The sequence below is a fragment of the Sesamum indicum genome, linkage group LG12, assembly GCF_026168435.1.
Source record: "Sesamum indicum cultivar Baizhima isolate 11 linkage group LG12, ASM2616843v1, whole genome shotgun sequence".
Taxonomy (NCBI): domain Eukaryota; kingdom Viridiplantae; phylum Streptophyta; class Magnoliopsida; order Lamiales; family Pedaliaceae; genus Sesamum; species Sesamum indicum.
The window spans coordinates 18,639,369-18,664,630 of record NC_142668.1 but is presented as its reverse complement, the minus strand read 5'-3'; the positions used below and the strand labels follow the sequence as shown (position 1 = coordinate 18,664,630).

Sequence of the window (25,262 nt, the reverse complement as noted above, 5' to 3'; positions counted from 1 at the left end):
ATTAATAACACTGAAAATCACATATCATAATTCATGTGAAGGAATGAAACTTCCCTTTACTTTCAACTTTTCTACTTGTTTTTCTTTTTCTTCCACCAAATTTCAAAGTCGTCCTCTAATAAACACTTTTTTTCTCTTTTTAAATTTATTTCTTGAGATTTTATGTTTATTGAGTCATGTTTTGAAAATCTTCCACTTTTGCTTGAGCATTGACGAAAAGGGTTTGTACAGAAAAGCAAATTCATCTTTCATTTTTTTATCTTTTTTTTTTTAAAAGAAAAAAGAAAAAGGATATTGTGGAATATCAGACAAAGATTAATGAATGTGGAAAAACATTGTATGATGATGGGGTTGATTGGAGACAAGAATGAGGATGATCATCATCATGATGAAAATGGGAACCAAACAAAAGGGCCCCACCCCCCTCTTTGCCGTGTCAAATCATCAACACGTTTATCGCTCATTTTATTTATAATTGTGATTGTTATTATTAGCGTATTCCCACTAATGGGCCCCACCACATAAATTGACCCAACTAAAGAATCCCAGTATTGTTGGCCCATATACTAATTTCTGATGAAATGGATGTCACCAAAAGTTGTCCACTTTCTAGATTGAATACCCCACATACATATTCCCAATTTGCTCAACATCATCATCATCTTTCAAAATCCACAAAACCAGCCATTGAAATTTTGTATTCAAGCACTGTGGGACCCCCATTGAATTTATGATTTATTTATTACGTGATCAGATGTTTTTAATAAGATAAAATAATATTAGGGACCAAATAGATTATTGATATTTAAATAATTAGTAAGTGGATGGAATGGAAGCTTTGATGAAAAAAAACAAAATGTAAGATGAAGATGTAGATTGTGATAATAGGACAACAGAATGATCAAGATACATAGTTTAGATAGAAGAGACGATATGTTGCGGGTGCAAAATAATCACGCAAACACATAAATGTAGAGGGGGAGGGGGGCCCAAACCCAACCCCATCGGATCAAATTGTTCCATATCCAATGTCTATGTGCTCACGAGAAACACAGTTATATAAGAGACAGACGACTGAAAAGAATATGACATGGAATATTTGCACTTTTGTATGCGTGTAGCAATTGAGATGCAAAGGAAGGATTTGAATAGTTATTATCCATATCTGCCAAAGGGAAAGGGTAGTGGAATCTAAAACCCAGAAAGAAGATGAGATGATGAAAAGAAAGAGATGGTTGGTGAGTGGGTGTACACATCAACATCATATTCAAAATTGATTAATTCAGTGGAAACCCAACTCCTATTATCACTATTATCCTCTATTCTCTTTAAATTTGTTACAATTAATGATGGATCATTTCCGTTATGTTCTCTTGTAAGAAGAAAAGTGTGAGTGTGAGTGTGTGAGTGTTCCTTTCTCCTCCTCATTTCAAAACCCACCACACTACTCCCTTTTTCTTTTCTCCAAGAATATGAATCAACACATAGTGCTCTAAATTCTACCACCAAATGTTTTCACTTTCACTACCTCTCCCAGTTTTGGGTATCACTCACTTTTCCTTTTTCCTCTTTTCTTTTATGCCAAAATCCCAATACATTATTATATTTGTTTATCACTTTTTTAGCCGCAAAGTTTTCCATTTCTTTCAGTTTTTATCCCCTGTGCCCTTATTGTTAAAACCTAATTCCTATCACCACAAACAAGAAAATTTTCATCACACCACAACACACACATACACATATATATATATCAATTCTACTTTACCCTCATTATTATAGGTTGTCGGTGGCAATCATTTTTAAATATACAAACAACTATTATTTTAATATTAGAAATTAAATAATTTCTTACAGAAAATACTTGTAAAATCGTATATATATATATACAAACAATATTTAACTAATAATAGTATAACATAAACTCTTGCAGGTGTTGCAGTAGATGATCAATACAAGTAAAAGCAAGCTATTGGGTAGAAGCCTCCTTTGGGCTCATCTGTAGAGGGTCCAACTTGAGACATTATATTAAATGAGCCCGTTTCTCAATAAGGGTACATGTTAACCCATTATATTCTTGTATTCAAGGCCTATATCATTAGGCTCAATAGAGGCTTTGTGGTCATTTATATCTATACTACCGTAAAAGAAAAAAAATCCAATTTTACTTACAAAGAGCCATCACTTAAGCCACAACACCAATTTTTTAAATTATTTGAAATATTCCTTATCTATCACTAACAATCATTACTGCGTTCTTCCCATGTTCAACCCATTTTCATCACTTTATCCACTCTTTTTCATATTCAAGTCTATTTTCTCCTATCCTTACATTTTATTTCTAGATGTAAAACAGAATGAAAGATCGACTGAAAGAGGCAAAACATGTATAATGTTATTGCGGATGCAACATGCATCATGGAATTGGAAGAGCCCTTATGCTTATAATTCCACTCATTTCTACATTCTAATCAATTTTTCATTATTTATATCCATTCCTATATACGCCTCATTATTTATAATCCTATAATATATTTATTTGATTTTATCACACTTGCTTCAAATAATTTTTAACAAAGAAACAGGATTCATGGATATGTATGGTCGCTCTTTTAAATATTGTTGTAGTATTGCGCGGATTGGATTTTCCAAAAATAGTTTTTATTGACTTGAACAATTCAAATATTACGTCTATTTTTCCTCTTGTCCTGTAAATATAATAATAATAATAATAATATATCATGACATTTTCCGCACCTGGAAGAAACAAACACAACTCATCTCCACTCCACTCCACTTCACTCTGCAATGGCTAAGTTCCCATCAAAATTCATATCACTCTCTTTCTTCATCCTCATTCTTGCTTCTTCCGTTACCGGCGGATCCGAAACCACCACATCACCTCCGCAATGCGGCTCAGGAACCGCCCGAGGATGCCGCAACAATTCAGAGGCCCTAAAGCTAAAAATCATTGCCATTGCCGCAATTCTCATCACAAGTATGATAGGCGTCTGTCTTCCCATGTTTTCTCGAGCGGTTCCAGCTCTTCAGCCGGACAAAGATTTGTTCGTATTGGTGAAGGCCTTCGCATCGGGAGTTATATTAGCGACGGGTTACATGCACGTGTTGCCGGATTCATTCGACTGCCTCAGGTCGGATTGTCTGCCGGAAAACCCCTGGAAGAAATTTCCTTTCACTACATTTGTGGCCATGCTTTCAGCTGTATTCACTCTGATGCTGGATTCCTACGCCATGAGTTATTATAGAAAGCGTGATTTGGATAGCGAGGTTAAGCGTACTAGTGATGGAAACGCCATCGTCGATGGGAAGCTGGAATCACAACATTGCCATGGATTTAATGTAGTTAAGGCTGATGATAATGCATCCCAATTGCTCCGATATCGCGTCGTTGCACAGGTAAAGATGATCAATTAGCTCAATTAAAGTAGATAAAAATCGGAAAGATGTTGCTGATCGCGTCCAACAATATATATTTCTCATGATTGAAATGTAGGTCCTTGAGCTGGGAATTGTTGTACATTCTGTAGTGATTGGGTTATCAATGGGAGCGTCAGACAACCCCTGCACGATCAGGCCGCTGGTCGCCGCTCTTTGCTTCCACCAACTCTTTGAAGGAATGGGTCTTGGCGGTTGCATATTGCAGGTAATTTCATCATCATTCATGCATCATCATTCATGCCCCTCTCTTACAATTTTTTTCTTGTATTGTAATAGGCGGAATATGGTGTGAGAATGAAAGCGGTGATGGCGTTCTTCTTCTCGGCGACAACTCCATTTGGGATCGCACTGGGGATAGGTTTGTCGAATGTGTACAGCGACAACAGTCCGACGGCCCTCATTGTGGTGGGGTTGCTGAATGCGTGTTCGGCTGGGCTATTGAATTATATGGCGTTGGTGGACCTGTTAGCAGCGGATTTCATGGGCCCAAAATTGCAAAACAGTATGAGGCTTCAAACATGGGGTTACACAGCAGTTCTGTTGGGGGCAGGTGGGATGGCCCTAATGGCTAAATGGGCTTAAAGTATTTTATTTCTTCGGTTACTTAACAAGTGACAAAGGAGGGCTCGGTGGATGTAATAAAATCAAGAAATGAAAGCCCAATGTAATATTCGGCCCACTCTTTTGAAAATGAATGGGGGGTAAGTGTACCTGTATGTATATTGTGCAGACAAGGACATCCATTTTCATAAAACAAACTTGTCTTCTTTATTTCCATTTTGTTTTGAGTGTTGTTGAGTAAGCATTAACATCTGCATGATGATGAGGACCAGAGTCGCATGTATGGTGACTATCCCCATCATATATCTTCAAAATTCAACCTCCTCATCTAATTTCAAATATTCTCACCTACTATACCACCAACTCCTACCAAAAATATGATAAGACACATGTTCATTTTTTTGTTTTTATTTAATTAAATAAGCATTTCAATATTAATTGCATAAAAGGATGGGAGAATCAGAATAAAGTGGGCAAAGATGAAACCAACCTGAATTATTTGGAGAATCAAATCCCGACTTTCTTTTGTTTGCTTATTTTAAGGTATTAGTAATTTTCCTCAAACTTGCCTACCTATTTACATAGATGTGGAATTGACATTCAGTCCTACACAAGAGTGATAATAATCTTAATTTTGAATTTAAAAATTTCATTTTGTTAGGATTCTTATCTTAAATTATTTTTGGGTCATTAATAATTGTAATGGAAAAATAATGTAGAGTAATTTTGAATATTTTATGAAAAAGAATGGTGTGTTGATTATCAAATATATATGTAAAAAGAATTTAAAGCAATTTGGTAGTCAAAGAAATGTTGTACGACTACTGACAACACAAAAGTAATTAAAAAAAATGATGCTAATCCTAGTTTAAGGAGAGGTGTAATCATAATCATCCTCAGAATATATATAATTAATAAACAGCAGCAGTGGATAACAGAACAGGGTAAAATAAATAATAGTAGGAAAGGAAAGGAAAGGAAAGGGCGTTGAAAGTCAAAATGGGATTTGTATGTGCATGTGGCTTCTGCTGTGCTTAGGTTTACAGAATCTTTTTTTCTCTTCTCCTCTACACATGTGATGTGAAGAGAATGGGATTGGGTTGGGGTGGATACGCTAGGCTCCAAATTAAATCATGCACCCAACGCCTTTTCAACCTGCCACGTCTATTTTTTTTAATCAAGTGTGGCCCACATGCCTACTACAGTTAGCCTCCTTGTAGTATAATAGTGGAGTGCGAGTGCAAGTGCATTATTATTTCTACCCAACTCCCTTCCCTTCCATCATTCCTCATTTTTACTTTCTTCATTATTACCATTAAATAATATTGCTATCTTATTTTAGTACCCACAAAAATTCAAAAACCTTTTATTTTAAAGTTATAAGCTCTAATTAATAATGTTTTACTTTAGTATTTAGTAAATTTGAATTTATATTTAATTATTTTTATAATATAAATGTTGCTTTTATTAAAAGAAAAAAGAAGATTTGGATTGGCGTAATAATTAGAATAGTAAGTGCCATTTTCGTAAGGAAGAATCCATCATGTGTTTTTTTTTAATTGAAAATCACTTTTAATAAGCTAAAATAAGTCACTCGCATCTAAGTAAGAAACTCTAAAAGCCACCTACACCAACAGTAACTGATTACTCTCTCTCTCTCTCCCCTCTGTAAATCAAGAGAAGAAAATTATGGAAACAATACCTCTGTGGAGACACAAAGCAGGGTTTGCCAGATTAGGGTTCTGATGCCCTTTGTACATACACTTGTATTTGTATATAAATAAAAAAAAAAGGAATTTCTCTCAGAAACAGTGTCAGGTGAGTGATTAATTCTTACTAACAAAGCTTCATTTCTTGCTTATTGCTTTTTACATGTGCGTATATCAATTCTTGCTTTATTTAGATTTTCTCATTTGTTTACTGGATTATTTACTTCTGTTCTATCCACACAGAAGCGCAATTCCAGGTATGTGTAGGTTGCGAAGTGGGTTCTTACATTCTTGGACTGACTTTGTTTAAGAACAAAGAAAATTTGGTCTCACACCTTTTTCGCCTGCTGGGAACTCCTTTCCGATGCTAAATTTTACGGAAAATAAAATTGAATTTTTGAATCTTTACTTAATTGTTTTTTGAAATTTTGGATCTTGAAGCTGATGGGTGATTCTTGAATGTTAATACAGAAGTAGCAGTGAAGATTAATATTTCTTGGGAGGCAGATGTTTTTAAAGCCATTCAGTAATTTCAAAGCTCTGTCATGTATGCTGATGGGTATTTGTTGAATTTTGGAAGATCATCTTCTTTTCGTTTATGGCGATTGTTTCTTTCTCTAAATCTGTTGGGGAAGAAAGATTTTATTTGGATTTTGATACTTTGAAATCTCTTATTTTGTCGGTAAAGTGGTGAAGAAATTCTGACTAGTTGGAAAAAACAAATAGATGGTTATGGAGGAACAGAGAGTGCTTGTTGATAATGTGTATCTGAATGGAGCTTCTGAATTTAAACTGGAAGAAGACGATGACGACGACTTTAGAAGTTGTTGTGAGGATGAGGATGAACTGAAGGAGAGAGAAGAATATGCAAAGGTGGATTTAGACAGCAGTCTTGATGAAGATTCCCTAAAAATGTATTTCAAGGGTGTGTCTGTTGCTGGCCCTGGAGATTCTGGTTCTAGAATTTCTGGAATTGGGGTGGTCATGGAGAGGTCTGATGATGCTTCTCCCATTCAGATCCAGAAAAAACTTGATTTCTATGTAGAAGAGTCGGTTGCAAATTGTTTAGCTCTGCTGGATGGTTTATCTGTAGCTATACAGAGCAATATCAGGCGAGTTTATGCGTTTACTGATTCTGAAGTCTTGTATAATCAGGTGAGAAACTCCTCCCAAAATTTTTGTTCTTATAAGTTTTATCGTCCGGATGTATCCTTAATCTGAATCACTAGTTAGTTATACCAAGATAGCTTACAGTGCACAAATCTTATATTTGTCTACAAAACCTCTAAACCATGAAGTGTGAAAGTTCATACAATTGACCTTTATGTCTTTGGTCTCTTCTTAATCTTATTGTGTTGCAATATAGTGTTGAATTTAGTGTGAATGTGTTGCAGATTATCCATGATGAGATTGTTGAAAGTCCTCTTCTGTTGGCGCTAAGAGAAAGGATCTTGGAACAAGCCAGTAATATAGAAAGTTTTTCCCTAAAATTGATCCCTCCGATTGACCTCCAAAAGGCATTACATCTGGCACAAGTAGCTGTTGGTATAGTTTCTTTTCCTGCTGACGGAGAGGAAACGGCAGAAAGCTGCTCAATCTGCTGTGAGGAGAAGCTCTCATCAATGATGCTCACGATCAAATGTTCCCACAAATTCTGTTCCCACTGTATGAAAACCTATGTCGAGGGGAAACTACAATCTGCTCAAGTGCCCATTAGATGCCCACAACTGAGATGCAAGTACTGTATTTCAGCATCTGAATGTAGGTCTTTCCTTCCAGTTACCTCTTATGAATCTCTGGAGAGAGCCCTTGCTGAAGCAAATGTTCTCAACTCAAATAAAATTTATTGTCCATATCCTAGTTGCTCAGTTCTGCTGGATCCTCATGAATGCTCGTCGACTAGGGCAAGTTCCTCGAGTCTATCTGACAACAGTTGTGTGGAGTGTCCTGTTTGTCAGAGATTCATCTGTATTGATTGTGGGGTTCCTTGGCATTCTTCAATGACCTGCGAAGAGTACCAAAATCTCCCATTGGAGGAGAGAGATGCTTCTGATTTAACTTTGCATCGTCTGGCCCAAAATAAAAGGTGGAGGCGTTGCCAACAGTGCAGGAGAATGATTGAGCTCACTCATGGTTGCTACCACATGACATGCTGGTGAGGCTATTTCTTTTATAACAATACTGCATCATCATTTATAAAAAACCTTTACTCTATTTCAGGAAATATCCTCTCACACCATCTGTTGACCATGAATTAAAGCTTGGCCTATTTGTGTAGCTACTCAATTGGGATATTGGTTTTGTATATGGTTCTTAATAAATTAACTGATCATTTGCAACAATACTGGAAGATTAGTTTGTTGGGAGGAAAATGTTGACTAAAAGTAATACTTTTGAAGACTTTGAAATAAAAACTTCTGATACTGATTTCCATTCATTTCATTGTGATTAAATCTTGGGGTAGCATGGAAAATGGATGAGAACCGTTTGTGGAAAGAATGAGTTTTTTTCATGGGTTGTTCTGATGTTGTTATCTGTGTAGTCTATATGTTTAGAACAGCAGTATTTGCAATCTTTCATCATCATTTATCTACGGTGGCCATATTATTTACTGGCTATCATGTGCAGTTTATGAATAGCCTTCTTTTTCTTTTAGTTCTTTCATTCATGAAATATTGGTTTTATGACATTAACTTGAGTTAACTTTCATTTTTAGCTACGTATTTTGTGACATTTACTTGAGTTAGAATCTGCACATGATTCATGTTCAAATAGCTTAGTCCAATGCTATAGAAACTAATGCTTCCACAAATGCTACCGAGGAATTTTTCACTTTAAGATAAGTAAATTATGCTTAATAACACAGGCATGTTGTTCGAAGCTTATTCCAGTTGTTGATCCTCTTTTTCTACAGGTGTGGTCATGAATTCTGTTACTCCTGTGGTGCGGGTTATAGGAATCGCCAACAGACATGTCAATGTGCATTTTGGGATGAAGATTATTCTGAAGAATTGGCGACTTATCCTACCCAACAATTTGAACAATGGGCATGGGACTCGTTTGAGTCACTCCCGATGATGATGGATGCATACTCAGAACAAGAAAGATCACAATTGGCACTTATCCAGAGGTTTCTTGCTGGAGGTTTCAGTTTGACCGAGCACCATCCTTACCAATCTCCACCACGTTGTACAGACTCGTATGCTGATGCCATGAAGGATCTTCATCAGCTGCCTTGGCTTGAAAGATTTGTTTCTGTTATAAGTGATAATTACTATGAAGATTACATCCAATGACCCTAAAAACATTGGAGATTGAAAATGAGTTGATTAGCATTTCAAAGGAAGTATGGCATAGGAGGTAGAGTGCCTCACTCTCACTCACACTCCTTTAGCAAATAGGCCTACTTTGTTATATAGTTTTAGTGTCATATTCCGCTCAACCTTTTGAGCGTGAATTTTAATGTATGTGGATCGGGACTTCTTTCTTGTTCTTGATGAACAGCTTCAAGAGGAAGAGAGGAAAGAAATGAAAGGAACATGATGGAAATATATTCTTGACATTAAAAGCAATGACGCAAACAGGTTTTAATATTTTGCCAAGTTTTGAATCATGCTGCTCTGTTTCTCACTGCTGATTGTTATTCTCTTCTTGATGTTTACGACAAATTTGCTGCATGCTCTCTCTTTTGAATTCCCTGCTCATAGAAGGCATGCACCCTCAGCCTCTCTTTAGTCAAAATGTATTATGGTTTCTGCATCCCATAAATGTAAGAAACTGTGTTTTTATCTTGTTAAAATATAGAGAAAAGGCACGGATTGTGTAGAAAGGAAAATAACACCCGAAGGAAGTGATACTCAGAAGAGAATCTGATCTGTTTGCTAGGAAAGCTATGTCAATGTGTACTTGTGCTTTCAGACCAACTGCAAACCATCGCAGGGAACCCCCACCACCGGTATACAACAACTCCCAAATCTCGACTGTTCAAATCCACCTCATTCCTAAAGGAAAGGGCAGGAAAAATACAAGGATGGATTCTTCCTACCTATTCACTCATTTAAGGAAAAATTCACAATAAGGAACGTGCATTGAACAACTCAGGCAAATTGAATCTGCATCTTGTTACTGGTCAAGGAAGAGTACAGCACAAAGTTATGGTTTCCTGTTCCTTATCAACAGAGTGAAAATTGGATTTCTTGGTAATCTTAAGATAGCGACAATTCATATGAAGAAGCTATAAGAAAACTATGAATTTCTTGGAAATCTGAAAATATTAGTGATAACTCGTCCTCAAGAAGATCAAATGACTATCCCCTCAAAAAAAAAAAAAAAAAAAAAAAAAGAAGATCAAATGATTATCATTTCACATATAAATGTACACCATACTTCAGTTTTACCCCTGAACTTCAAAGGAGTCGAGTTTTGTAGCATTGACAGTGTTCTACAAAATGTTTAAAAGATATCCCACGAAAAGGAGACTCAACTTTTCAAACTTGAAAAATATCAAGGTCAACCAAAAATTCAGGTTTACCAAGAAATAGAAGTATGCCTGAATAAACATTTGTATGCTATTTTAAAAGTTCTATAACTGATGTCTGCAAAAGATGAAGCTATACCGCCAATTTCTCCAAAAAGGCACTTGAGGAGGAGCTTGGGCTGAATCATCCATGTGAATCTTGGTGTCGAGGGTATAAAAAATTTGACTCAACTGCAAGAAATATGATTAGAACCATAACTAATTGCTTGAAGGCTCAAGTCAGACATATTGGTCGCCCACGGACGAGGACCGTTCAATTCACCTTCTAAATTGTAGGCATAAGAAGGCCATCTGACATCCGTCCCACAGAGATCTTTAACACCCATGCTTATCATTTTCTGAGTTCTGTCAAGAACTACTAGGCTGGAGAAAGTTGAAAAACTGTTACCTACAAACACGTCGGACCTCAAGCAAACTTCATAGTCGATGGCTGATTGAATCAGATAGGAATGCTTCTTATAAATATTGAAAATACCCAATTTCTTCTTCTCCAAAGGAAGCAATCCTTCCTTCCAACCAGTCAGTATAGAGTTATCCTCAAGAAGATCATCTGCGACTGCAAGGTAAATAACTATTGGAGTTTTCAAACCCACAATGTTTCCCACTCTTTGCATAATCTGCTCCTTACTGCTACAAATTTCACTTATATTTAACCTCTGCTCCAGCTTCTTGCAATGAATCATCCAGTCCTTTTCAATTCTCATGTGAACTGCTACATACGGCACCTGCAATAAATTGATTTCATTTTGTGAGGAACCTACTTTACGGCTTTCTTCCAATCCAATTTCTCTAATCTTGGACACAACCTTGTCGGCTTCTCTAGATATTTTGTCATCCCAGACTAAACACTGAAGAACCTTTGCGTAGTCTTCAACTGGCCAATGATCATGCCACAGAAACGGGTTCTTGCCAACTATCCTGATGGTTTCATATTCATCATAAGGATGCTTGCTAAACAGTCTCAACTGATCTATGTCTTTCTCAATCGTCCATCTCCGTCCGCTTCCTTTCTGCAGCTCGAAGACATCACTTGTGTTTGAAACTTCAGAGTAACGACCCAATTTGACAAATCCCTCGCATAGAGAATTGAACTTTTCGAATTGGAAGACCTTATCAAATGAAATAGGTTTCAACAGATCAACCTCTTTGTAAAATAGCGAAGCGCTCAAGCTAGGCATCAGAAGCGTTCGATTCAGCATTCTTGCAGTTAAACAAGCTCTTGCAAATGCAATTTTTTGATTATTCAGACCCCATACGATTTGAGGAACCTCTAAAAACTTGAATTTTCCACTGTGATATTCTGAATTTGATGCTGATTGCCGATTGTTGAAAGCAAATAAGTTGCTCTGCCCAGTGCCACCAAATCCTGAGTAACTAGGAAGACAAACTGCTCTGAGAACCAAGACAATGGCAACCAAGATTAAACATTTGCATGTCGGAGAATCCAAATGCAGCCGAAAACATCTCAAAGGCCTACAACTGCTCAAGTCCATTTGAGATTCGGTCTCGGGGTTTAAGAACTTAGATCATTCCGCATAACAATCTGAAGAACCCACTGCAATTCTAGGCCCCAAAAAGTCGTTTTCACAGATCGATGTCAATCGCTTAACCATCGGAAAGGCCAAGAGAATTCAGTTCGATATTCTTCTCATCTGCAGGGTAATGAAATCATAGAATTACAAATAATTCAAGATAACCTCAGATACAGATTGTCCCGATGAAATCGAGGAAAGTAGAATATCAAATATTAGTAAAAGAACAAGGAAGAAATTCCCAAAGCCTCAATCAAATAGTCATCGCTCAAAATTCAGGTACTGATCGATTCGTGAACATCAGGACCAGAGACGATGGATTAGGCACTTAAGACCAAATTATGAAGAAGATTCTTCTCTTACACATCCTGATACCCTTGAAACTGAAGAAATCTTCAGCGCCAAAATCTTTTCCATCACCATGGTGCATTCAGAAACCAAATACTCCATAGAAGTGAAGCATGCAATTCCATGAAGAGTATGTGTATTTGTGTGAGAGCCCACGAGAGAGAAAGAGTAAAAGGGCTGGTGTAATAACTGAAAATGGAAGGCAAAATCTGACCTTTTCATTAAGTGGCTCAGCTGAATCAGCGGCGTTGAGGGTAAGAATTAATAACAGAACAGGTAATAACACTGAAATCTGAGGAAACCCCAGATGAAGATGATCATGCATGGAAAAGAAAGGAAAGGTATCCAAAAAAGGCGAGAATTCTCGTAATCGGAAAGCAAGACCAGCCCATCCCAATCATGACAACTCATGGACAAAGAAGCTTCTCGATTAAAGAAATTTTATTCTGAAAATAGCAATTCCCGGCCCGACATTAAGACCTTTTTTTTTTTTTTCTAAAGCCAAAAAAAAAAAAAAAAAAAGAGACAAACAATAAGCGGCTGCAGTTAGTATTATTATTTGATTAGGTAAATAAAAGTAGAGGTTTGGGAAAAAAAGATAGTTTTATTAATGAAAAATATAATGAATTATTAGCAGTGATCATCAGTTGGCATTCACATGCTATACATGTTACCATATTCTAAACCTAAAATAAAGTTTTTACAATTATTATAAAATAAACTTTCGTTAAACATATTAAATTCTTAATTCACATGTATGTACGTATCCATTTATTTTGTTTATTAGTTTCCAGCAAAAACCACCTACACTCCACTCCTACTCCTACTAAAGAAACAAACATTTGTAAACGAACAAGTTTGTTGAATTTGACTGTACATGTGTGGATGGGAAATAGAAATCAAAAGTTGCAGGAAAAGAGACGGAATATATATAGAATATGACAAAAATAAAAAGAAGTGAAAAAACAGTGTCAGAGTTAAGGAGAGAGAGAGAGAGAGAGAGAGTTGACAATTAGAGAGGGTGTGATGATGAAGAAATGGGTAGGATCACATGGATGTGAACAAGGAAGAATATCTGTCAACTGGGCCCCCTAAACCCCCATACCCATTACCTGTCCGTCCTAATCATATATTTATTTATTTATTACGCCGCCCCTTTTCATCCAAAAACGTGTATTCATTCAAGATTTGTGGCTGTCAGCGTCACGCCAGCCACCAATCTTAATTACTATTATTATCTATCCTCACTCATGATACTCAACGGAAATAAGATTATGATCCTGTCCTGTCCCATTTTCACTCATACATGTCCTGAATTGTCGGGCCGTATCTGCAAGTCCAACCCACAATCCCCCTGACCTGAAAGAGCAGAGATGCCCATTTTCTTTATCCATCTATCCTCCTTCCTTGGGCTTTTGATGGGCCATAGGATACTTATATATTTTAAAACCAACCAATTTTCTCTCTTCTCTTCAACTTTTCTCTATTCAATACTTCTTACTTGTTCAAAATCATATATACTCTCTCTTTAATTTTATTACAAATTCGGATAAGCATCTAACACAAACACAAACATAATGTTTGGATTCGTTTTATAAGTGTTTTGTTGTGTTTTGTGGAAATAGAGAGAGAAAAATAAAGATAAATAAGTGTGTGTTATAAATAATATGTATGTTTGGATTTATTTTTGGAGATAATTTAAAATAAGTATTATATGTTTAATGTTGTATGTCTTTGGAGATAATTTAAAATAAGTATTATATGTTTAATGTTGTATTTTGGGAGACAAAAATTACTATTCATTGTCAAATCATGTCTTTAGAGATAATTTAAAATAAGTATTATATGTTTAATGTTGTGTTTTGGGAGACAAAAATTACTATTCATTGTCAAATCATGCCTTTTTTATATATATTTATATATATGTGTGTGTATATATATGTATGTTTTTATGCTAAAACAGTTAAAAACACCTAAGTAAGGTGTTTTTGAATGATGACAAACATTGAATATGCTTTGACTTGTCTCAAAAATAAATTGAAAATGAAAACAAACATAGTAAAAGTATTTTAGAAATAAAACATGTCTACTTATATTTCAAATAAGCTACTAATATCTCTATCCCTAAACTCAAGCCCTTTTTCGTCATTAAAATCATCTCCCCAACCCCCTCTATTACCCATCAACTCGCCTCTTTCTGCGCTGCGCCTGTCTTCCTCACTCTCCCAACTTACACTACTTCTAAAATGGACGCCTCTCGCCACAACTACGGCGGCAGCGACCAGAGACCCACCAGACAAGCCCCCACGGTGAGTATCAATATATTTACTCCTATACTTCCAATCGCCCTAACACTACCTTTTTCCATCACCAGTCACAGGCCCAGCCCCAGTCCGTTAAATACAGGCCGCCGCACCTCAGGAACCAGGGCACTGCCTCCGGCCCTGGGCTGCATTCCCCATCAGTTCAGCGACAGGGCGTGGGGCCCTCCAGTGAAGTGTGTTCCACCTGGAGATCACGGGACCCGCCGTCTGCTCCTCCTGCTCACAGGACCTCTCAACTTCCGTCAAGTATATTTTCCGAGAACCCTGTTTTTCTTCTTGTATTGTAAAGGAATGAATACATGCATTACATACAAATGCTCTGCACTGATTTTTTTGGCTTCTTGTTATTGAGTATAATTCTGATGGAATTCTCGGATTGATTACCATGAGTTGTTTGTTTGCTTGAAGTAGGTTAATTCAAAAGAAATTGTAAATGGGCGCGACTTTTATCAAGCTTGACTGATGCACAGCGATGCATGTCGAGGGTCTAGTATATAAATCCACACGTTCTTGTCACTGCCATGATCTTTCGTTTTCTCTTCTTTTCTTCTTTGTCACTAGGAGGTGAATATCTCAACATATTATTGTGAAGCCCTAAAGCCTGGAATTGGATCATGAATTCAAAATCACATGCCCAGGGTCAGGAGAGATAGGCAAACATGCAGTTATTACGTTGTTTCATATCTGTATTGACATTATCTTTTTCATCTTGATTTACTCAAATACAAATATGCAGTTTTAAAGACATGTACATACACATGAAGATTGGTCCCCTGGAACATTTTTGGCTAGATAATGTGCATCATTAACATCCTTTATTGATGAAGGACATACTGCCAGGTTTACCTTTAATACTCTCCCCTATTGCATGGTAGCTAGAATACCTTGCATAATTTGAATAATGGTTTGCTTTTTTTGCAGGTCCTGGCAACTTTGGTGTTGAATTGTTGAAAATTTCAGGACAACAGGCAAAAGCATGTGATCCGAAAAATATCAAAAACAGAACTTTGCCTGTCACGCGGCCTGGTCGCCTGACACTTGAGGGAAAGTCAATCAACCTCCTAGTAAATCATTTTCTAGTCAGGTTCAATCCAAGGCTCACCATATTTCATTATAGTGTGGATATTAAACAAGTTATATCTCATGGAAAAAGACCAGTAAAAAAGTATAGAAACAAGGCTGACCTACGTTTGATAAAAGACAAACTATTCCTCGATGATCCAGCCCGATTTCCACCGAACCGAACTGCTTATGACGGTGAAAAGAACCTTTACAGTGTGGTGTTACTGCCCACTGGTCAATTCAGGGTGGAGCTATCGGATAATGAAGATTTGCTGACTCGCACATATGTTGTTTCAATCAAGCTAATAAATGACCTAAAGCTTTCCAAGCTGGAAGACTATTTAAGTGGAAAGGTCGCACATGTGCCCCGTGATATACTGCAAGGGATGGATGTGGTGATGAAGGAGAATCCTTCCAGATATAGGATCGCTGTTGATCGGCACTTTTACCCTTCCAGTTTCAAAGCAGAAGATGATCTTAAGCATGGCATTGCAGCATACAGAGGTTTCCAATCATCTTTACGGCCTACATCCCAGGGTCTTGCCTTGTGCTTGGACTGCTCAGTTTTGGCATTTCGCAAGCCTTTGGCAGTTATAGAGTTCCTTAAGGAGCACATTCCCGAATTTGATGGAGCACATCTCGATTTCAATTTGAGGCGAAAAGTTACAAATGCATTGAAGGGACTGGCAGTTAGAGTAACTCATCGTGTTACCAAACAACTGTTCACTATAGCAGGGTTGACTGCAAAAAGCACCAGTGACCTGTGGTTTGATTTTGTTGATCCAAAAGGAAGGGATCCAATCGTCAAAGTCAGTTTAGTGCAATATTTCAGGGAGAAGTATGGCAAGAACATTGCATACCAGGGCATCCCTTGCTTGATTCTTGGCAGAAATAACCGCACAAACCATGTTCCAATGGAATTTTGTATCTTGACTGAGGGCCAAAGATACAGAAAAGAGCTTTTGGATGAAGTTGCACAGGAGAAATTTGAAGAAAAATGCCTGGCTTGGCCACCAGAAAGGAGAAAAACAATCAGCGAGATGATGCAAGCTCATGATGGACCTTCTGGGTAATTTGCATTTACTTCTTCGACATCCTATTATTCTGTTGCATCTCCAGAACCTCACTTGTTGTGAGATCAGATTATGCTGGCCATAATACACTTCACGTGCAACTGCAGGATTCATGCCACAAGCAAACTAGCATGTTGCCGCCTAGTTAATTTATTAGTTGTAAAAGCTCAATGTATCTTGCTCTCTTTTAATTTTTAAGTGCATCCAAAATAACGAATCTTCCCATATAAGTAGTTTGACTTGGAACATTACTTGGTGGAATCTGACTACTTATTGAATTGCATGTAAGTGTTTAACTACACAAAATTGTTGCTTCATATAGTGTTTATCTAGAGAACTACTGCGGATGCATTGAGGAAAAATGGGAATGTTCAAACTCGAATAATGGTTGTATAGTCCTCGTAAGCATCTGTTTCATCATTGCACTTTCTTACAAGTTGCAATTGTAACATTATGCCATTTGTTACTTATGTTGAAAATTGAGGCCTTTGTACTCAACCTCTCCAATTTTTATCACAGAGATGCTACTCAAAATTTTGGACTTCGAATTGACAAGGACATGTCATCCGTTGAAGGTCGAGTTATAGGTCCACCTGTCCTGAAATTAGGTGCTCCTGATGGTAGTCTTGATATTGTAAGAGTGGAAAATGAGAAATGCCAGTGGAACTTAGCCGAAAACTCTGTTGTGGAGGGAAAACAAATTGATAGATGGGCCTTAATTGAATTTAGCTCTTCTGTTTCTTTGAAGCTTAAAGCGAAAGACTTCATTAAGAATCTAAGAAATCGATCCAGGAGCTTAGGGATCTGCATGGAGGAGCCTTTGGTTTGCCATTTCACTAGCATGCGGGAGTTCTCTTCAGTTAGCAGGCTGGAAGAACTTCTCAGAAGTGTTATTCAGGAAGCTAGGAGAAAAAGTTGGAATACATTACAAATAATGATTTGTGTGATGGCAGAAAAGCATCATGGCTACAAGTATCTTAAATGGGTATCTGAAACACGTATTGGGGTAGTAACTCAGTGTTGTTTATCCATTCATGCAAACAGAGGAGACAACCAGTTTCTTGGGAACCTGTGCCTCAAGATTAATGCAAAGCTTGGAGGAAGTAATGTGGAGCTTACTCAAGGCCTTCCTCATTTTGAGGAGGATGATCATGTTATGTTCATTGGAGCTGATGTTAATCATCCAGTCTCAAAGAAATCAACAACTCCATCTATAGCTGCTGTTGTTTCCACGGTTAACTGGCCTGCCGTGAATAAGTATGCTGCGAGAGTTTGCCCTCAAGACCACAGAACTGAAAAGATTCTGGAATTTGGGTCCATGTGTCGGGATCTTATCAACAATTATTTTCAGCTCAACAAGGTTAAACCAAATAAAATTGTGGTTTTCCGTGATGGTGTCAGTGAGGGACAATTTGATATGGTACTCAACGAAGAGGTATCTGACTTGAAGAATGCCATTTGTGATGATAGTTACCAGCCAACAATCACTCTTATTGTGGCTCAGAAGAGACACCAGACCCGGCTCTTTCTTGAGAATGCGGGGGATGGGAGCCCTACCGGAAATGTTCCTCCAGGAACTGTTGTAGATACAAAGATTGTTCATCCATTTGAGTTTGATTTTTATCTCTGCAGTCACTATGGACGCATTGGGACAAGCAAGGCAGTGCATTACATAGTACTTTGGGATGAAAATTCTTTCATGTCTGACCAGCTACAAAAGCTTATATATAATCTATGTTTCACATTTGCCCGAAGTACAAGACCTGTTTCATTGGTCCCGCCAGTTTACTACGCCGACCTGGTAGCTTACAGGGGGCGCATTTTTCAAGAAGTAGCGAAGGAGTTCCAGTCTCGTTCAGTGCCCTCATCTATGCGTTCATCATCATCCACATCTAATTTTACTACATTTGATCGAAGTTTCTATAACCTTCATCCAGATCTGCAAAACATCATGTTTTTCATTTGAGGAAAGCTTCCGGTTTTTACAGTGATGGTGAGCATCTTACAGTTCATGTTCATAGTACTCAGCCCCTGAACGTTGTTCGCTAACTGTAAGAATTTGTGTGTTAATCTAATTCTATGTCTTTTTGGCTGACGCCTGATGCATATAATATATGACAAGAAGAATTTTGCCATCTATTGCTAACGCAACTTACAGCTTAGTCATGAAGTTAGCCTGGATATTGCTTCTGCTTAAGTTTGTGTAATTCTTCCAACTGGTGGGGGAATAATTGCATGTGAAGATTAGAATTCCTGCTGGTTCAAGTAATCTGACTGAAATTTGTTCATGCTTTATGAAAAAATAGAAGAAGAAATGCAGTTGCATGCTTATTGCTTTTCACCAATCTACTGCTGTTTATGCAGCCAACATCTTTCTGTGGCTTTGCCGATCTATGGTGGAGCAAATGAGATTTCAATTATATTTTATTTTTTTAGAAAAAGTGGTCACTGGAATCACGACTTGTCCCCAACTTTTGCGAGTGTTTTAATGTTAATGCTTTCATTAAATACAATGGAGAATTATACTTTCATCTCCTAAAATTTAATATAATTATACTTTCTTCTCCTAAAATTTGGTATAATTATACTAATTTGAAAAATTATATTTAACATTTTTTATATTTGTTTCTATCTAACAAATAAATTTGTCAGTCAAAATTCATCGAATTTGATGATATTAAAAGAAAATATGAAAAAAAATTATAGTTACCCTCGATTAATTTATTGAATGTCAAATAATATTTTTATGATCAAATTACTCTGATAGCATTTACACACGTTAATACATATAGAGAGGTATATCTTTACTCATACAAGAATAGTTTAGTGTTTTAGCCATAAGATGTGTTTTGAGCTGCGATAAATCAATAATAAGTCAATCGAAGATAAAGATGATTTTATTCAATTTTTTTTGTTAATATTAATAAATTCAATGACTTTTGACTAGTGGAGGGACTGTTTATTAATAAAAGTAAATTTTAGGGGTAGTAAATATAATTTATCAAATTATAAAAAATTTATGTATAGTTATAGCAAATGATTATGTAATGACGTGTTGGAGTAATTTTTTGTAATATCCCTTAAATAGGAGATTAATTTTATTAATTATATAATATTTATGTAATTCTTTTCTTTTGTATGTGTTCAAATTATGTTGTAAAATTTATATTTTGTGTTTCTTTATACTAGTAAAAAAGTTAGAAACACTAATTATAAAATTTAAGTAATGATTAGACAAACCAAAATATAGAGACAAATTAATATACTGTCTTTTTTTGAAATTTATATAATCACACATAAATTGTATGTGATGTGAGAAAATAAATTTAATATCCATAACAATTGTTTTTGTTTAATTAAAAGGAATAATATTTGGTTGTTGGCATGGTCATGCACATGCACATGCACATGCACTCCAACTTCTAGGTACAACCACTTCTTGTTGCTGTGGCCTCTAACCGTATGCGCATATACTCACTCTATCTATAACCTTCTTCACTCTTCTATTCCTTTCTTCTTCACTGTATAAATCTCTCCTAATCGTTATCCTTCAACGCTTTTTAACTTTCTCAACATTATGGATGCTGGCAGAAGTAACTACGGACGTGGCCGACGACTAGAACCGCGCAACAACCAGAATCAAGGTGGCAGAAGACCTGGGCCTTCACTGCACCGCGGCTCTCCCCGTCAGCCGCAGGGGGTCAGTTGGAATCAGGTTCGGGGAAACCATCCCCCGCCTCAGCAGCTGTCCAACTACAGACCTCTGCAGACGTCACCACCCCAACAGCTGCATCAGTTTGCTGGAAGAGGAGTTTGGACTGGGAGGCCGCGGGGCTCGTCTCCTCCTTCACCTTCACCTGTTCGGCCTCTGTCGCCACCTCAACAATCTGCTGCTATTATTCACTTCCCTTCTACCTTGTTCTTTTTCATGACATCTCTTTTTGTGTGGGCCAATATGTTTTGGTTGGAGTTGTTGGAAACTCTGATGGATCTCATTACAAGGTTAATCAACTTCTTCTATGGCCGAGAGTTTTCTTTTAACAACTTCATTCATTATTTATTCCATTAAGACATTCTCGCCTTCACTCTTCTTCTTCTCTGCAGATGAGCTTGGTGTTCAAAAGCTCAAGATTTCGGAACAGGAGGCTCTACCCTCTTCATCAAAGAGGAAAGAAAAACAGATTCAGGCTATGAGGCGGCCTGATAACGGTGGGTCAATTTCCATCAAGTCCATCAGGCTTCTTGTTAACCATTTCCCAGTCGAATTTGATCCAGAGAAAACCTTTAATCACTATCATGTGGATGTGAAACTTGCCGCTGGCAATACAGTACGGAAATCTAATATGCGTTTGATCAGGGAGAAGTTATTCTCTCGCGATCCCCGGTTCCAAAATATCGAAGCTGCTTATGATGGAGCGAATAATATTTTCAGTTCAGTTCATCTGCCCGAGGGAGAGGTTCGAGTGGAAATTTCTGGAGGTGAAGAAATTAAGAGTGGGTCATACACGGTCACTATCAAACTTGTGAAAGTACTGGAGCTGTCCGACCTGAATGGTTACATGAGGGGACTCCTCCCTGATATTCCTCGTGAGGTACTACATGGGATGGACATATTTATGAAAGAGAATCCTTCCAGGAGGAGAATCAGGGTTGGTCGCAGCTTTTAATCCTTGGAGTATGGGGTAGAAGAAGACCTCAAATGTGGAGTTGCGGCACGCAGAGGTTTTCATCAGAGTTTGAAGCCCACGTCACAAGGCCTTGCTTTGTGTTTGGATTACTCAGTTTTGGGATTTCCGAAGCCATTGCCTGTCTTAGAGTTTCTTGAGGCGCATCTTGGTGCAAAATATCGAGAAGTAAATGACGTCAAGACGTTAAGGCAACTTGTCAATGATGCTCTGACAGGGCTGAAAGTCACACTTACCCATCGTCGTACAAGACAGAAATACACTATTGCCAAGCTAACTGAAGAAGATGTCCGTGATAGTTCCTTTGAATCGCATGATGGGAAAGAGATTCGACTTGTTAAGTATTTTAAGGAGAAGTGGGGAAAGGATATTATGTACCAGGATATTCCCTGCTTAGAACTTGGGACAGTGAGCAAATCGAACAAAGTACCACTGGAATTCTGTCTTTTAGTTGAGGGACAGAGGTACCCCAAGGAGCAGTTGCCAGTAGGGGTGGCAGGTGAGTCGAGTCGGCTCGTGAGCTCAGCGAGCCGGCTCGACTTTGAGCTCGACTCGAGCTGGGTTTTTGTTGTTCACCAGCTCGCGAGCTGGTGAATATATATATATATTTATTTTATATTTTTATTTTTAAATTTTTTATATATTTAATTTTATATTTAATATTTGATCAGTTTTATAATTTAAATCGACCATATATTATAATTACTAATTAATATCATACATTTTATCTTGAATAATAATAAATTATGGTACTTTTATTTATACATTTAATCTTTATATAAAAATAAATTTAATCAACAACTTAGTAAATTATAATTTTTTTATAATTAAAATTATTATAATATCTTTATGTTATATTTTAATATATATTTGTATTATGTTATACACTTTTTTAAATTGACAAGTAATTCACTTATGATTTTTTATTATTTATAAATTTTTCTGCTACAATTTTCTGGAACAAGTGCTCGAGCTCGAGCTCAAAAATACTGCAACGAGCTCGAGCTCGAGCTCTAAATCACAGAGTCGAGCTCGAGCTCTAAATCACAGAGTCGAGCTCGAGCTCGAGTTCGACAAAAATGGTCGAGCTTGACTCGAGCTCGACTCGTTGCTAGCCCTAGTTGCCAGACGATGCCGCATCATTGTTGAAAAAATTATCCCTCCCTAAGCCATTTGATCGAATGGAAACCATCGACGAGATGGCGCGGGCCGAGTATGGACCTTGTGGGTGTGCCATTTTAATATTTTCCCTTGTTTTAAGCTTTGTCCTTCTCACCCTCTTTCATATATTTGCTTGCGGAATATTTTATTTGATATGCCAATATGCCAGGTTTTTGTGTTCTGTCCTTTATGTCGATTCCCTAGACCTTGCTAAGATATGTTTTGGCGATATGTATGAGTTTTAGATAAGTTTTTCTTGAGCTTCCAACTGGCGCAATTTGCTATGCAATCTTCCTGTCACGGTAACATGACATTGACAATACTCATATCATGTTTCCTCTGAGGGTCTCTATTAGAGTTGTCTGGATTAAGTGAAGTGTTCTGTGGCAGTAACCTGTACTAGGTTATTATTCTCCCTTCTGGATTGCTACACGAATCCATCTCCTTTTTTCTATTTTTTGAACGAACCCACCCTTCTTGTCCTCATAGGATTTTGAGATTACTATCATCGTTATATGGTGTTGACTAAATATCCCTATGGTTATACCAGATCAAAGAGAACACTTTGTTGTTGCAGCCTTTGCGCATATGAGCATATGATAAATTAATCTCTCTTAATCCGAACAAGATGCATTTTGGACACCGCGTTTTATTCTTAGAAGCCTGAGTTTTGGTCTTTGGATTAATGGATATAGCTGTTTATTCAGCCCAATTTTCTGTTTGGCAAGGACAGGGTCATTGAATATGATACCATTCATCAATTTGTCACTCGTGAAGTGTTTAAACTTGTACTTGTTTATTGCAGGCCTCTCGCCAGGGATTTTGGGATTGAAGTCGATACAAACATGACAAAGGTTGTAGGTCGTGTCATTGGTGCTTCGGAGTTGAAACTAGGAGCTCGTACTGCTCTCAGAGTGGATGGGGCGAAATGTCAGTGGACCCTTGTTGGGAGATCTCTTGTCGATGGAAAAACTGTTGACCGCTGGGCCTTGTTAGATTTTACGGGTGGCGGTCGTAATAAAAGACTTCAGGCAAGAGCTTTCATCAACAAACTGATAGGTCGCTGCAGAAACTTAGGTATTGAAATGGCGGAGCCTCTTTTGCACCATGTTACTGGAATGGATGAATTGTAACCCGTTGATGGGCTTGAAAATCTTCTCAGGAAAGTGCTAGAGACTGAGGGGAAATTACAGATGATTGTTTGTGTGATGACTGAAAAGGATCCTGGCTATAAGTTTCTTAAGTGGGTCTCTGAGACGCGAATTGGAGTGGTGACCCAATGTTGTCTGTGCAATCCTGCCAATAGAGGACGGGACCAGTATCTTGCAAATCTTTGTCTCAAGATTAATGCGAAGCTGGGTGGCAGCAATTTTGAACTTTTTGAAAACCTTCCACATTTTGATACTGGAGATCATGTAATGTTTATAGGAGCGGATGTGAATCACCCTGGGCCTAAGAACAAGTCATGTCCATCTATAGCTGTAGTTGTCGGCACGGTTAACTAGCCTGCGGCAAATCGCTATGCTGCAAGAGTTAGCCCTCAGCAAAATCGCGTTGAAGAGATTAAAAATTTTGGAACCATGTGTTTGGATCTTGTGAATACTTACGCTCGCTTAAACAAGGTTAAGCCAAGGAGAATTGTGGTCTTCCGCGATGGTGTTATGAGGCTCAATTTTTTATGGTACTAACCCAGGAATTGCTTGATTTAAAGGGTGCCATTTATGACGGGGATTACAAGCCAACAATCACTGTTGTTGTTGCTAAAAAAATGTCACGAGACACGGCTCTTTGTTGAGGATAAAAATGACGGTGGCGTGTCTGGCAATGTGCCCCCAGGAACTGTGGACACCCAAATTGTTCACCCGCATGATTTTGACTTCTATCTCTGCAGCCACTATGGGAGTCTTGGGACAAGCAAGCCTACGCACTATTACGTGCTTTTGGATGAGAATTCATTTACATCTGATGAGCTGCAGAAACTCATATATAACATGTGCTTCACTTTTGCTCGCTGCACGAAACCCGTCTCGCTTGTTCCACCAGTCTACTATGCTGATCTTGTTGCTTACAGAGGGCGTATGTTTCAAGAGGTAGAGAAGGAGAAGGCGGAAAAGTCTTCCAAGTCGCCCCCTCCCTGTGCGGCAACCTCGACTTCGGCATCTTCCACCGCCTCAATTGACTGGAGATTCCCCTCCTTGCACCCGGATTTGGAGAATAACATGTTTTTCGTCTGAGTATCCTCAACTTGACTAGTAATATCCTTTAGCTGTTCACGAGGGTGAGGGATATTGTACTAGTGGATCTCAGAGTGCCTCAAAACCATGTCCAATCTCCTTTCCTATGCTACTAGTGAAGGAGTTTGTGCGTGAATCTAATGGGGTTACGTTTCTTGTTTCCCCTAGAATGGGACGTGAGCGGCCCCATATTTTTATTGATTTTCTGGTGTATGCTATGCTTGTGTTTTGAGTCAAGACTCCTGTTTCACTTTTATGGTTTCCTCTGTTTATGGTGTCAGTTGTTCGCTGGTGAACCTTGTGGGCTTTTATCTTTCGAGTCTTGGTACTCTCTGATTGTCGAATAAATTGTTGAGTCTCTCTGGTGTTGATATCTCAACTTATTTGCATGTGGTAATCCATATTTACAGTTACGTAATTTGACAAGCGTTTTTGTCATTAAATCGATTAGCGCCACAGGTTGTATAGTGAAGGATGTGTAGGCACAAACAAACAAGTATATTGAAATTTTAACACCTCGAAGAGAGGTTGAGCACTCGGGAATTTCTGACGAATTCAGTGGAGCCAAGAGCAAGGTTTT

General features: G+C 37.7%; 4 protein-coding genes and 1 pseudogene across 13 annotated transcripts; 4 read left to right on the top strand and 1 right to left on the bottom strand.

Moving 5' to 3' along the window:
* Positions 1-1,099: 1,099 nt before the first annotated feature.
* Positions 1,100-4,214, top strand: LOC105175858 (fe(2+) transport protein 2). Of its 2 annotated transcripts, none has more exons than XM_088876205.1 (4): positions 1,100-1,238; positions 1,931-3,414; positions 3,512-3,661; positions 3,733-4,214. In XM_088876205.1, exons 2-4 carry the CDS (start codon positions 2,806-2,808, stop codon positions 4,036-4,038), a joined length of 1,065 nt encoding a protein of 354 aa, XP_088732331.1. In that variant the 5' UTR covers positions 1,100-1,238; positions 1,931-2,805; the 3' UTR covers positions 4,039-4,214. The 2 variants fall into 2 exon arrangements, with proteins under 2 accessions (XP_088732331.1, XP_011096784.1); XM_011098482.3 differs by lacking the exon at positions 1,100-1,238 and adding an exon at positions 1,342-1,543.
* A 1,268-nt stretch (positions 4,215-5,482) lies between these two features.
* Positions 5,483-9,328, top strand: LOC105175857 (RING/U-box superfamily protein). 3 transcript variants are annotated; one of them, XM_011098480.3, is made up of 5 exons: positions 5,483-5,835; positions 6,198-6,273; positions 6,415-6,881; positions 7,121-7,881; positions 8,641-9,328. In XM_011098480.3, exons 3-5 carry the CDS (start codon positions 6,453-6,455, stop codon positions 9,020-9,022), a joined length of 1,572 nt encoding a protein of 523 aa, XP_011096782.1. In that variant the 5' UTR covers positions 5,483-5,835; positions 6,198-6,273; positions 6,415-6,452; the 3' UTR covers positions 9,023-9,328. The 3 variants fall into 3 exon arrangements, with proteins under 3 accessions (XP_011096782.1, XP_011096783.1, XP_011096780.1); XM_011098481.3 differs by having other exon boundaries at positions 6,198-6,285; XM_011098478.3 differs by having other exon boundaries at positions 5,487-5,835; positions 6,198-6,881.
* Positions 9,329-10,064: 736 nt separating this feature from the next.
* Positions 10,065-12,594, bottom strand: LOC105175855 (O-fucosyltransferase family protein). 2 transcript variants are annotated; one of them, XM_011098477.3, is made up of 2 exons: positions 12,159-12,594; positions 10,065-11,915 (listed from the first exon to the last, which is right to left on the bottom strand). In XM_011098477.3, the coding sequence occupies exon 2, from the start codon at positions 11,754-11,756 to the stop codon at positions 10,431-10,433; it is 1,326 nt and encodes a 441-aa protein (XP_011096779.1). In that variant the 5' UTR covers positions 11,757-11,915; positions 12,159-12,594; the 3' UTR covers positions 10,065-10,430. The 2 variants fall into 2 exon arrangements, with proteins under 2 accessions (XP_011096779.1, XP_011096778.1); XM_011098476.3 differs by having other exon boundaries at positions 12,358-12,594.
* Positions 12,595-14,285: 1,691 nt separating this feature from the next.
* Positions 14,286-20,604, top strand: AGO2 (Argonaute family protein). Of its 5 annotated transcripts, XM_020698491.2 has the most exons (5): positions 14,286-14,452; positions 14,518-14,713; positions 15,389-16,598; positions 17,122-18,595; positions 20,194-20,604. In XM_020698491.2, exons 1-4 carry the CDS (start codon positions 14,390-14,392, stop codon positions 18,566-18,568), a joined length of 2,916 nt encoding a protein of 971 aa, XP_020554150.1. In that variant the 5' UTR covers positions 14,286-14,389; the 3' UTR covers positions 18,569-18,595; positions 20,194-20,604. The 5 variants fall into 5 exon arrangements, with proteins under 5 accessions (XP_020554150.1, XP_088732131.1, XP_011096776.1 ...); XM_088876005.1 differs by lacking the exon at positions 20,194-20,604 and having other exon boundaries at positions 17,122-18,741; XM_011098474.3 differs by lacking the exons at positions 14,286-14,452; positions 20,194-20,604 and adding an exon at positions 15,204-15,307 and having other exon boundaries at positions 14,574-14,713; positions 17,122-18,741.
* LOC105175854 (protein argonaute 2-like) lies at positions 20,180-25,061 on the top strand (annotated as a pseudogene). Its single transcript, XR_016063225.1, has 4 exons — positions 20,180-20,545; positions 20,673-21,773; positions 22,409-22,515; positions 23,254-25,061. The product of XR_016063225.1 is annotated as a protein argonaute 2-like (transcript).
* The last annotated feature ends 201 nt before the right edge of the window (positions 25,062-25,262 follow it).

Coding starts and splice junctions, on each gene's coding strand:
- LOC105175858 (XM_088876205.1), top strand. CDS start 2,806: ATGGCTAAGTTCCCATCAAAATTCATATCACTCTCTTTCTTCATCCTC. Junction 3,415..3,511: donor GATATCGCGTCGTTGCACAG/GTAAAGATGATC, acceptor ATTGAAATGTAG/GTCCTTGAGCTGGGAATTGT. Junction 3,662..3,732: donor TTGGCGGTTGCATATTGCAG/GTAATTTCATCA, acceptor GTATTGTAATAG/GCGGAATATGGTGTGAGAAT.
- LOC105175857 (XM_011098480.3), top strand. CDS start 6,453: ATGGTTATGGAGGAACAGAGAGTGCTTGTTGATAATGTGTATCTGAAT. Junction 6,882..7,120: donor CTGAAGTCTTGTATAATCAG/GTGAGAAACTCC, acceptor AATGTGTTGCAG/ATTATCCATGATGAGATTGT. Junction 7,882..8,640: donor TGCTACCACATGACATGCTG/GTGAGGCTATTT, acceptor CTTTTTCTACAG/GTGTGGTCATGAATTCTGTT.
- LOC105175855 (XM_011098477.3), bottom strand. CDS start 11,756: ATGGACTTGAGCAGTTGTAGGCCTTTGAGATGTTTTCGGCTGCATTTG.
- AGO2 (XM_020698491.2), top strand. CDS start 14,390: ATGGACGCCTCTCGCCACAACTACGGCGGCAGCGACCAGAGACCCACC. Junction 14,714..15,388: donor GACCTCTCAACTTCCGTCAA/GTATATTTTCCG, acceptor CTTTTTTTGCAG/GTCCTGGCAACTTTGGTGTT. Junction 16,599..17,121: donor GCTCATGATGGACCTTCTGG/GTAATTTGCATT, acceptor TTTTTATCACAG/AGATGCTACTCAAAATTTTG.